Here is a 13,822-nt window from a genome sequence, read left to right as displayed (position 1 = left end):
CATCATGTGTTCGAGCTATGTGTCCTGCCCAAGACCATTTTAGTTCTTTAATTTTGATAAGAATGTCCTTAACTTGACTTTGCTGCCTAATCCATGTGTTTCTCTTCTTATCTAACAGTCTGATTCCCAATATAACTCGTTCCATTCTTCGCTATGTAGTTCTCAGCTTCTCTTCCATTCTTTTGGTGAGTGCCCAAGTTTCACTTCCATAAGTCATGGTGGGGAGTATACATTGGTTATTATTTTACATTTCAGACAAACTGGGATATTGCTCTTCAGTATGTGACTATATTTCCTGAATGCTATCCATTCAAAGTTTATTCTTCTCTTGACTTCCAGCCATTTATCATTATTACAGTTAATAACTTGTCCCAGATAAGTATATGACTCCACCTTTTCAATTACTGCTCCTTCAATCATTATTTCCCTTTCTGTGGCATACTTGTTCATCATTACTTTTGTTTTAGCCATATTCATCTTTAGTCCAAAATCCTTACTAACTGTGCATAACTGATTAAGATTTTCCTCTAATTCTTTGGGATCGTGGCTTATGACCACAATGTCATCTGCAAATCATAAATGGTTTAGGTACTCTCCGTTCACATTGACTCGTTTCTGAAACCAATCTAATCTTCTGAAAGCTTCCTCAAGGGCAGCAGTAAACAGCTTCAGAGATATTATGTCTTCTTGTCGAACTCCTTTCTCGATTTTAAATTTCCTACTGTCTTTGTCTAGTCTAATAAAGGAGGTAGCACTCTCATATAATTTCTTCAAAATCATAATATATGGGGTATCTATGCCTTGTCTTTCCAGTTCCCGAAACATTGCCTTATGCTGTATGGAGTCAAATGCCTTTTCATCATCCAAAAATGCTAGGCATAATGGTGTTTTATATTCATTTGTTTTCTCCCTTAGCTGTGATATTACGTGAAGGTGATCCATAGTTGAGAATCCTGTCCTAAAGCCAGCTTGCTCTTTCGGTTGATTCTCATCAAGTATTCTTTCTAATCTGTTAGTAATGACCCTTGTGAACAACTTGTAGATGTGGGATAACAAGCTAACTGGTCTATAATTTCCAATTTCTGATTTATCTCCTTTCTTATGCAGCAAAACTATGATTGCATTATTCCACTGCTTACGCATCACACCTTTTCTAATGCACTTTGTGAAGAGCCTTGCCAGTTTTTGTGTTATGTCTTTCCTCAATTTGAATTTATGCCCTCTCAGGTGATTATTCTGAGCAAGAGGGAGAATCCCATCAGCATTGAGCATGCTCAAACCATTCAAGGCTTTATACACCTCTATAAGATTACCTCGCTGGTGCCTAGTCTCCAGACACTGTAATTTGCAAAACTTAAGCCTTTCTTCGTAAGCGCATCCCTTTGTTCCATTCACTACTCTCGTTTCCCTTCTCTGTACTCATTCCAGCAGCTCTACATCCTTCTTGAAATGAGGCCTCCAGGCCTGTATACAGTACTCTAGGTGTGGTCTGACCATTGCCTTATACAAGGGAATAATCACCTCCTTATCCTTACATAACTCAGTATACTCAATTTTGTCCCTGTCAGTGTTTTTCTTGCCCTTCATTTGTTGTCTTCGGTTCATCATGACAAGTGTTTCTTAACTAATTTTTTCTTCTTTGGATTTCTTTTTCCCTGTAGGTTTCTTGGGCATTATCACTTTTGGAAAGTTGTAATATTCCTCGTCGATATCTTGGTCCTGAGCAGTCTTCAGAAGCTCAAACTTGTTCTTAAGTTCCAGTACATACTGCTTTTTCTCCTCTTCTGTTATCTCAAAGACTGTTTTTCCTTTTCCTTTCCTACATCTATATCAAGTGTACATCTTACCATTCTGTGATCATTTACCTTATTCAGAACGGTAACATCATTCACAATATATCTTCTGTTAGTGAGGATGAAGTTGATTTTATTAGTTGTTAATCCATTTGGACTTTTCCATTTCCACTTTCTGTTCACCCTTTACTTGAAAAAACTGTTCATTTCTGACAGTCCTTGAGATTCTGCAAATTCCACAAGTCTTTAACCTCTTTCATTTCTTTCACCAATTCCAAAATTTCCTATAGTTACCCTTTCTGTGCTGTTTTATCTTTTTCCAACCTTGGCATTGAAGTCCCCCATAATAATAGTGTAGTGGGTTTTCTGCTCATCTAGAAGACTCTCAATTTCGGTGCACATTTCTTCAACCTCTTCATCGTCATGGCTCGATGTTGATGCATAAATCATTATAACCTTTAGCTTGTACCTCTTAGAAATCTTGAGTGTTAGTCTTGACACCCTTGGTGATGTACTTTTGAATTACAAAATGTTGTTTTTAAAATCTTTATGGACCAGAAACCCAATTCCACCTTCACTCCTTTCACTGTTTTCATTGGTGTACAGCAGATTTCCATTTGATAAACTTATAAGTGATTCATTTCTTCTTCTTGTTTCAGCCAAACTGATGATATTCCAATTCACATTTTCTAATTCCTTTTCCAGCTCTAATATCCTTTCTTCACCGATGAGTGTCCTTACGTTATAACAGGCCAAGTTCAGTTTCCGTGCATGGCAGCCTGGTCATACCCAGAGATTCTTAGCACCCTCTGCTTCCACTCTGATCCTCTCACTGCCGTAAGAGGGGGAGTGAAATCTGCTGGGGACTGAGGGCCATTTTTTTTGTCGTGCTGTCATATGCTGGAGGGTTTGGTCTTCTCCTCTTCACGCTGACCAGGTGTCTTGAAGAGAATCACTCTACACGTTCGTTTCCACCTTAGTGACGTAACAGGGCTTACCATCGAGAAGGTGTGCATGAGTGTATTTTAGGGAAGCAGGCCAACCGGACTTCTCCTAAATCTTCTGTAATAGAGAGATATTGGATCCAAGTATCAGTGTTTTAGGCTGAGTGTCTGATAACACACAGGATACCTGTTCCCCTCTAAGCCCCATTAGGCCTATAACACACACCTACTCTAATTTTTCCTTTCCCAGTGCTTGTTACACCAAACAGACTCAACATTGCTTTGTCCACCAACATCAATGGATGCACTTCCTTAGATTTTATGTGTTTCTTAACTAACAGCACAACCCCTCCTCCCTTCCTGTCCTGTCTATCCTTTCTGCATACATTGTACTTCCCAAATTCCAGTTCTGCACTGCTTATGTCTGTATGACACCATGCCTCTGATATCCCAACAATATCTGCCTTTGATGTCTTGACTAGCACTTCACCTCATCAAATTTATTAACTATACTTCTAGCATTGGTGTACATGCAAGTATAAATGCACCTATTCCTATTCTTAGCTGCCCTAACACAGCCCATGTATTTACTTGTTCCACTATGAATCCCAGCAGTCCTGGAAATCTCTATTGCCTTGCTTTCCAGGCTGCTGCTCATTCTAATAGAAGCAGTGCAAGAATCATTTTTGCCTCTGCCTGTGGCCACTGTTAACCTTTTAGTCTGTGTATTGCCCCCCAAGATAGCAGATTTCCTACCCACCTAACACTGCCTCGATAGCATGAAACAAATATTCTTGCACCCTTTCTATTTAAGTGTTCCCCATCCCTGTAGAAGCAGTCTCTCCTGTCAACAAGCACAGACCAGGTTGAAAAAAATTCCACCCCTTAAGATTTGCACAATCTCTCCAGGATCAAATTGATCGACAAGGCTCTCATCATATACTCCCTCCTATCGTGTCTGGGCAGAATTGAAGAAACTTTCACATTCAATCCTAACTCGTGACTTTTTTCAACATTGACCTGTACTTATTGAGTAAATCTGCAGATCTCTTACTCTTAATGTCATTGGTTCCAACGTGTACAACAATATCACCTTTTGTGCCCTTAAATTATTTTCAGTATGGAGTAAATTTGCAATGCAACCTTTCTGTAAGTGACTGTAAACAGGTTGTTGTTTGTTTGTTAGTTGGTTTTTTGGAGCATTAGCAACTAAGGCCATATTGTTCCACTGTAAACAGGACATGTGAACTTGTGGAATAATATGCAACTGATTCTACTTGCGTATATAAGTGGTTTACCGCTATCAGTTCATGTACTCACTTCTAGACGACAGCAGTTGCAGGTCTATCATTAAACTGAAAGTTTTTATTCCTGTTTTTGCCTTACTTACAGATTCATTCATATAAAGTTCTACTGCTAATCAGAATAAATCTCACTCACCTGATATGCTACTATTTTTAAATCAATAAAATTGTAAATAAGTGCCAAATTTTGTATATTTATTTGATGGAAAGATGCATCAAAATGCATGAGCCGAATATTACTATGAAGTAATTTGTTGGATACCAGTACCAAACACAGAACTTAATTTGGTTTAGCAAGTTAAAGGAAGCCAAGGTGTCAAAGACCATCTCATTTACTTTTATACCAATGACAAGGAATCAGCATGTTTTTCCTTCTACTTGTCTCGGTATAGTAACTGTCCAACATATGTAAGAGATATGTTCCTGGATTTTTTCAGTAAGTCTAGTTTTACATAACTCAGGAATGACTAATAAAATATTGTTACTATATACTGATATGAAAAAATTACAAAATCCACATAATATCCTCAGAAGAAAAATAGTTATAAACCATAACAATTAAAAACTTTATCTGGGGACAGCAGGTTTAAGTTTATAACCCACTATATTTATCAGTACTGTAAAAATGATATGTATTTCGTATGCTGTGTAGGCTTTATAAGGGCTACTAAGGAAATCAAAACCAAAGTGTACATATTTATGTGTACATAATTGGTCTAAACCACACAATGAATCAAAGTCAGGTAATGAACTGAAGGTAATAAAAAAAAAAAAAAAAAACACCCTGAAGCATTAATAAGATACAATAATCACAGAGTGTTGTGTTGTGTTGTAGATTGAGTAGAGATCAGGAAGGTAGTAAGTGACATGCACTCTTCAATCTTCACCTGTTTCATATGCTTTTTTTTTTTCTCTCTTCGTAAATTTCGCAATAAGCTGCTAAGAAATCTTGAACTTTTTTTTTAATAAAAAAAAAACTATTTTTATTTTTTAAAGAAACATTCTGTGTTTTCATCCATTCCATCAAACAGAGAGAGACCTTCCTGAATTTTACAAAACACTTCTGCTATTTCCTCTAATTTAAACTGCTTCTTGGGTTGCTCCAATTCCTCAATGGATTCAGCTTTCCCTTGCTCCTCAACTCTTCGCACATTCAACTGGGCTAGGTCTTCTGTTGTTAAATCTTCACCTCGTTCATCCACAAGCTCGTTGACATCTTCTTCCTCCAGGACCAGCTGCAGCTCCTGGGCTAAGTACAATTTCTTTGATAACAGAAGACATAAGCTCATCTTTGTAGAAGCCTTCGTTGTTAAGCTCAGAATGTTTTAGAAGTTTTTTCCAAACTCTGCTCATACAAGTTATTGTCACATCATTCCAGGCTATTGAAATGTTGGGTATTCTATCATGGATGTTAAACATCTTCCAAATTACCACAGATCCATCTTCCGCTGCTCTATTGCATTTACAGCCCCAGAAAATGTTTTCCACATGTAATAAGCTTTGAATGCCTGGATAACTTTTTACAAACCTGATCCACTGGTCAAATCAAAGCCACTGTATTTGGAGGAAAGTATACCACCTTGACATTGTCATGTAGATCAACTAGATATTTAGGATGACCAGGAGCCTTGTCAAGGAGCATTAATATCTTAAAAGGCACTGACATTTGTAAGCAATACTTTTCAACTTCAAGGACAAACACATTTAGAAACCATTCTTTGAACATGGTTATTGTCACCCAGGCCTTTTAGTTAGCCCTGTATAGGAAGCAATGTCTTGTTAAGCCCTTAAAAGCTTGCAGGTTTTCTGAGTGATAAACCACTAAATAACCCACTGTGTTACTCCACACTAAGAACGTTACCCTATCTTTGGCAGCTTTAAACCCAGACATCAACTTTTCTTCAATATAAATATAAGTCCTACTAGGCATTTTTTTCCAAGAAAGGTTAATCTCATCCACATTAAATATTTGTTGTGGCAAATAACCACCACTTCTTATAATCTCACCCAATTTGTCCTTGAATTTTTTGGCAGCCTCACCATCTGTGCTTGCTGCTTCACCACTTATGGCATTGTTATATCTGCTTCTCTTATAGAAACTATAAAACTAACCATGACTAACAACAAAGGTTGTTTCAGTATCATCGCTCTTCTTCTTAAGATCCTCAAAAATTGCACGAGTCTTTGCTTTGATGAGGTGGAGGCTTAAGGGGATGTGCTTTTGGATCTGGTCTTCATCCACACAATAAATAATTTTTCCATCTCGCTTATTAGTCCCGTTCTAGCCTTGGTTATTATAGTTGACTTCATTGGTGCTGATCCCTTCACTGATTCTTATATTCTGCCTTTGTCCTTTATCCAGTGTTCACTGTTACACTGAAAAATCTAAATTCCACACAATAATTGTTAATGTTTGACCATTTTCATACATCCTTATTATTTTAATTTTCTGCTCCAAATCAATCACTTTTCTTTTATATATAAGTAATAAGTACCATTGTCACTTATTCTCTTAGTCAACACCATGATAACAGTCAAAATGAAATTTTCTGTAAAGAACTTCACAGGATTAAGGTGGAAACACATTATGTATCATCAAATCATGTGAGCTCACATTTTACTAAAGCACATTTCTGGAGGTTGCTGCCATAAAACAATAAAAACAATTTTCAGTTTCTGGTTTATTGGGCATTCCTGCTAGTGGAATCTGTCATACACTCTATCTAATTGCATTTGCAATAATACTGATAACTGAAATTCTGTGGGTTTTTATAGTGATTCTGGTTTTTATGTTATTATGGTGTCTTCAATCATATAAAAAACATAAATAAATTTTCAGAATCTTCTCTTCATTCATATTTTCTAAGCTCCGTAAACTTCTTACTCCGTTCTCACTTGTGCAATTTGTGCGTACCATGTTCGCTGTTATTGATTGCTTATTTTATTTTATTTTTTTACTTTTCTAAATTTTACAATCCGAAAAAAAAAAAAAAAAGTCAGTGACTAACTGTATAATTATTAGGGGGAGGGTGGCACAAAAGGTTCATGGGAAGGGGGGAAAGTCTGCTGGAGAGGGAAATAACCTACCTTCATGCCAGTTTCTTTTTCCAGAAGTGGGCGACAATATACAGGAACAGGAACTGGTACATGGGATGATGATGACTTCTGTGCTGTTACTTCATTTGGAGGATGTTTCCTTGTTGGTAGGCTCCACCCATAGGCTTGCATTCTACCATCATCTTTGCGTACGTGAGCACGGACTTGTTTATACTGTTCACGTCTTTCTTTGGCACGCTGCTGCTGTAGCTTCTCAGAAGCTCTTAATAAACACATCATAAATATCTGTGTTATATATTTTCTTGAAACTCAATTATATAGTAAAACTAAATTAACTGCGTAAAATTATTCTAATGAAACTGAGAACATAGAAATTTTATTAGTATCGGCAATGGCAAAAAGATACAAAGGAGCAAGATTACACCATCAGCCAAAAATGCAATAATATTTTTTGTAATATGCAAGAAATGGTGCAGTGACAATACATCTTCAGTAATGATCAATATATATATACAAGAAATGCCGCAGTAACAATACATCTTCAATAAGATTTCAATACATATGCAAGAAATAGTGCTGTGACAATACATCTTCAATAATGCAACATATGCAAGAAATGGTCCGTTGACTACTTCAGTACATTGATCATACTGTTTCACACACATGGACATGACAAATATGTGCCAGTATACCAAGAGTTACAGAAAATTAACACAACAGAGATATAAATTACCCATGGACACAAAAAATACTTTGGGTTAAATAAACAGACACTCTTAAAATTTCTCCTTGTCATAAATTGAAATGCTTTGCAGCATCTGTTTAGCCAGCAGTTCAGCCACTTTCTTATTAATTACAATATCAGTTAAAAGTCAATTTAAATTAAAGTCCACACCTCTGAAAACAAGCACTGCAGATTGGAATTGATTGGAAAAACTGAAAGAAAGGCTGGAAAATTTTTTTCAATTGTACCTCTCAAGCATCCAAACACCTGTTAATAAGTAACTCCTCCCAGGATATTTGCAGCATCTAATCCAGGGGAACAGAGCTCTCTCTCTCTCTTTCTGGAGAAGGGCATCAAAATTACTAAGTAGTATAGCACACAAGCATTAAGTAAACCATGCCATAGCAGGGAAAAACTACATATATTGTGTGTATTCCACAGAGCCCACTCACAGCTGCATTTGCATAGGCACAAAAGGTTAATTTTAATTTAATCGTTTTCTGATAATACTACAAGTGTTTTCTTTTCTCTGATTTGATATTGATGCATCTTGGTCTGTAACAATGCTTAAAGGGTAGTAGTAGTAGTGGCATGTGATGCAAGAAAGCAAGTGTATGAGCTTATGCAGCATCAGCCAAAAAAAAAAAAAAAAAAAAATCACACCATTCCCTCCAAAAAAAAATCACACCATTCCCTCCAGTTCCTCTTTAAATTTATTTAACCTATCAACTTCCACAACGACAGATGGAAGTTTGTTCCAGCAATTAACCATCCGCTGGCTAAAGGAAAATTTCCACACATCTATTCTACACCTGTCTTTTCTTAATTTGAATTTATGCCCCCTTAGGTTCGTAATCTGAACAAGCGGAAGGATCCCATCAGAATTCAGCGTGCTCAACCCATTCAAGGCTTTATACACCTCAAATCTACATCACTGGTCTACAGACATTGAGGGTTCAGTTTTTCCCAAACAAAGCAAGTTCCTAGCACCATAACACCATTCTCACCAGCCTATAATGTCTTCACCAAATGAGTCACAGCTCAAAGCTATTTTTATTGTTTATTGAAAGTGTATTGAAAGTTAGTATTTCTATCAGTATTATTAGTGGCAAACGATGCAAGAAAGCAAGCTAATACAGCATTGGCAAAAAAAAACCTTCCCATTAACTTCAATACTTTGTCTAGTTATTCCTTGAATTTATTTAAGCTATCCACTTCTGCAACAAGAGATGGAGGTTTGTTCCACCAATCAACCCCCGCTGGCTAAAAGCAAACTTCTGCACATCTATTCTGTAACTATCCTTCAGTTTCCATTAATGCTTCCTCATGTGAGTAGTTGGAGAAAGAGAAAGAATCCCATCAGCCCTAAGCTTGCTCACTCCATTCAAAGCCTTAAACACCTCAATCAGATCACCTTGCAAGTGCCTAGTTTGCAGACACTGCAATTTGCAGAACTGAAACCTTTCACCTTTTATTCCCTCACCAATCTCATTGCCCTTCTCTGTACACATTCCAGCAGCTCCACAACCATCCTAAAATGAGGCCTTTGTATTTGAAAATGTTAAACTTCAATTGCCATTTCTCAGCCCATCCTGCCTAATTTTTCTAGATCTTGTTGCAGTTGCAGTATTACACTGAAAGGGCAGAATTCATGGGATACTTGGTTACTGGGTAACACGACGCTGTTACTCCTCTTGCTAGTGGACAAACCCACACTTGGCAGATATATAGGTACACTGCATCACTGCATTATTGTAGATGATAATTCAATGTCAGTATGGATAAACATCGTGAGTTAACCAACCTTGAAAGAGAGATGATAGTGGGTGCCCGATGCATGGGTCACTATCGGGGAGGTGGTACAGAAATTACACTATCTCCCTTTGACAGTATCAGAGTGTATCAGGAATATGCCATTTCTGGAATAACATCTCATCATGGACAAAAGGTGGTGGATGAAGGTGGCCATCAACGTCTGTCTCGCATTGTTTCAGGCAAATGGAGCACAACAGTGGCACTGTTGGGAGGTACCAGAAACATTTCCACTAAGACCATCAGGCAATCATTAGTCACAATAGGTTATGGGAGCTGCCAACCCAGCAGAATTCCCCTGCTAAACCAAAAAAAACAGGACTCTATGCCTCAACAGGGTGAAAGAACATCGGCAATGGACCTTGGATGATTGTAGACAGGTCTCCTGGTCCGACGAGTCCTGTTTCCAGTTATTTTGAGTGGATGGGAGGGTGTGTATCTGGCGGAAACAGCGCGAAACTATGCACCCTTCATGTCAACAAAGAACTGTTCATGCAGGTGGATGGTTGGTAATCATCTGGGGCAGGTTCAACACTGGGATATCTGGTACGTTCAGATGTATCTCTGAACGGTTCACGTTACTTGTCCATCCTTGCAGACCATCTGCATTCCTTCATGGTTATCATGCACCCATAGGGAAATGGACTCTACCAGCAGGATAATGCACCTTCTCACACAGCCATGGTGACTAGAACATGGTTCAGAGAGCATTCCACAGATTTTACCACCATGAATTGGCCTACCCGTTAATCAGACATGAACCCTGTGGAGCATCTTTGGGATGCTGTGGAAAGGTCCATTCAAGCTTTGGATCCTTCACCCATGAATGTGATGGAATTGTGGACAACAGTGCAGCAAGCAAGGAGGGAAATACCTGTGGAATGCTTTCGTGAACTAGTGGACTCAATGCCTCACCATGTACTGTATTGCTATCATTAACCATCCTTCAAATAGGCCTACAGGGTTGGGAATATTCATATTGTGAATTAAGCACAGTTGACACCAACCGTGTTAAAGCATGTTGAATTAAAATAAAATAAAATGAAATATACACAAAACTAAATACTATTTACAATACCTTTACAATTTACAAAAAATTATACAGTAATAAAAGTGTTAAAACCAATAAAATATAAATATACAGAGATAAAAGCTTTAAAACCGAAGCTTTCGAAGGCATCTGCCTCCTTTTTCAACAGCACAATCTCCCCGGACGAAGCAGTTATCATCGATCGGGCACATAGGTTTTGGGACTGCAAGTGGCTCGAGAGCTTGCGGATTTGTTCCGCTGAGAACAATACTATCAATAGGGACAGGGGAATATGTATTCATCCCCTCTTTGAGGCAGTGATCCTTGGATGGGATGAATGATTCCGCCTGGCACGCTGCCGAGCCATTTCCGGTTCCGTAAAACATGAGGAGAACGTTGCACGTGTTTTTGAACCACGTGAGGAGTGCCGCGAGTCTGCGGGTATTTAAGGGTGTACTGCAAGGTAAAGTGTGCTGTTGAAAAAGAAGGCGGACGCTTTCGAAAGCTTCGGTTTTAACGCTTTTATCTCTGTATATTTGATTGTATTTTATTGGTTTTAACGCTTTTATTACTGTATAATTTATTGTAGATAGTGTTTATTTTTACATCATTTTATCATTTTATTATATTATTTTATTGAATTCACAATATTAACCATTCTGCCAACCTTTGTATCATCTGCAAACTTGGATATTAAGCCTCATATGCATTAATCGATATCATTAATAAATATAGAAAAGAACAATAGGCCCAGCACCAAACCCTGGGAATTCGACTAATAACATTAATCCACAAAGAGCAGTGTCCACTGATATCAACTCTCTGCCTTCTACCGCTGAACCATCCTTTTATTCACAGCAGTAACTCGCTCTTAATGCCACACTCATTCAATTTGTACAGCAGTCTTTTGTGTGCAACAGTATCAAAGGTTTTCCTGAAATCCAAGTATATACGAGGGTGGTTCAATAAAGAATCGCCCTCACCTACTTCCACATATAGCAGAGTCATGATATAGGTGCCTCTGTAGCCAGGTGGGAAGGAGCAGCAGTGCATAGCACACGCTTCTTGATTAGACCGGGGTTTGAGCCTGTCACCACCAAATACGGAGGATGTGGAAAGGTCAGGGAATGACCACTGCATATCTTCAGAGCAATATGGCCTTAGTTGCTAATGCTCCTAAAAACCAAATAACAAACAAACAGAGTCATGATATTTTGTGTGTAGCATCAAACATATCTCTGTACTAAAGGTGCAAAATTTCAGCCCTGTGTCTTAATTTGTTTTCCTCTTACAGAGCTGAACGTGTGACGAAGTAGCATCATGGACAAAGTTGAAGCCAGAGCTGTAATCCGGTATCTGTTCTTGAAGGGGAAATCTAAATAAATCCACGACGAGATGACTGCTGTATATAAGGATGAAGCCCCATCCTATGGCATTGGGAAGCACTGGCATAGACATAGGCACAGGCAGAGTTTAGGTGTAGTCGTGCATCAGTAGAATCTGAGCCCATTCCAGGGGAAGTCTTGTCTGACTAATTTGATTGGATACTATGATGTAGTCACAAAGGAACTGAATGCCAAGAATAACTTTGATATCATATATTTGGATCTTAGAAAAGCCTCTGATACTGTTGCACATGGAAGACTGATGCACAAATTGAAACAGTGTGGCATTGGAGGCAAATTGCTTCTATGGATAAAGTGATGGTTGAGTGGGAGAAGACAGAGTGTGGTAATCAATGGATACTGCTCTTCGTGAAATAATGTTATTAGTGGAGTCCTTCAGGGTTCGGTGTTGGGTCCATTGTTGTTTTCTGTATATATAAATGATATTGATGCTGGTATATCAGGCTTAATGTCCAAGTTTGCAGACAATATGAAGGTTGGCAGGGTTGTTAATGACACTAATGTTATTAATGACACTAATGGTATTTCTCCACTTGTTCTCAAAACCTGTGCTCCTGAACTTACTCCTATTCTTTGCCGCCTTTTTTCACTTTCTTATTCCAAAGGTGTTTTTCCTTCTGCTTGGAAATTTGCTCATATCCAGCCAGTTCCTAAAAAGGGTGACAAATCCCTCCCATCCAATTATCGTCCCATTGCAATTACTTCTACTCTTTCTAAAGTAATGGAGAAATCAATTAATCAATTAACCGCCAACTCTTAAACTACTTAGAAACCTTCCGTCTGATCAACGATCGCCAGTATGGATTCTGTCAGTGTCGATCCACTGGTGATATTCTGGCTTATGTTACCCATTTATGGACTAATTCAATGGAAAGGTTCGGTGAAGCACAAGTAGTTGCTCTTGACATCTCAAAGGCTTTTGATCGTGTTTGGCATAAAGGTCTTCTAAACAAGCTTCCATCTTATGGTTTGCCAACTGTTTTTAGTAATTGGTTATCCAGTTTTCTCTCTGATCGCTCACTGAGGGTGATGGTAGATGGCTCTCTGTCTTCTAACTTCTCCACTAATGCCGGTGTCCCCCAAGGTTCAGTTCTTTCCCCCACTCTTTTCCTCTTGTATATCAATGACCTTCTTCCATTGACTGGAAATCCTATCCATGGTTTTGCCGATTGCATTGCATTCACATTGCATTCAACTTTCCATTTTGAGAAACCTTGTCCAGCTCAATCAGCTTCAAGTTCTCGAAAATCTGCTGCCAATTCCTTAAATGCCGATCTTCAGGTAATTCTCCAGTGGGGCAAAGACAACTTAGTTGATTTCAACCCTTCTAAAACTCAATCTTGTCTTATATCTCGCAAAAAGGATTCTTCTGCTCCTATGCTTATCTTTAGTGACACTCCGATTTCTAGGCAAAATGATATATCTCTTTTGGGGATTACCCTGATTTCTAATCTCTCTTGGCACAAGCACATTACAAATATTGCTTCCTCTGCATCTAAAAAACTTGGTTTTCTCTTTCGCTCTTGGCGTTACTTTTCTCCCAAACAGCTGCTCACTCTGTATAAATCGCAAATCCGCCCTGCCATGGAATATTGTTCCCACATCTGGGGTGGTGCCCCCAAAACCTCTCTCAGGCTTCTTGATTCCATTCAGAAGAGGGCAGTTAGGTTAATTAATGATTCATCTCTAACAGAGTCTCTCCACTCACTCTCTCATAGACGCACTGTTTCTGCTGCATGCCTCTTCTACAGA

At 38.4% G+C, this 13,822-nt stretch overlaps 1 protein-coding gene across 1 annotated transcript in view; it reads right to left on the bottom strand.

Annotated features, from left to right (window-relative positions):
* Window positions 1–13,822, bottom strand: part of LOC150079667 (C-Jun-amino-terminal kinase-interacting protein 4-like) — a 540,406-nt gene that overhangs the window by 208,295 nt on the left and 318,289 nt on the right. The window contains exon 17 of the mRNA XM_090383158.1: window positions 7,129–7,360. Coding sequence (XP_090239284.1) covers window positions 7,129–7,360 — 232 coding nt within the window. The remainder of the gene's footprint in view (window positions 1–7,128; window positions 7,361–13,822) is intronic.

Source organism: Mastigoproctus giganteus, chromosome 10, assembly GCF_048544385.1.
Source record: "Mastigoproctus giganteus isolate SK-2022 chromosome 10, ASM4854438v1, whole genome shotgun sequence".
Taxonomy (NCBI): domain Eukaryota; kingdom Metazoa; phylum Arthropoda; class Arachnida; order Uropygi; family Thelyphonidae; genus Mastigoproctus; species Mastigoproctus giganteus.
This window is presented reverse-complemented; position numbering and strand designations above follow the sequence as displayed.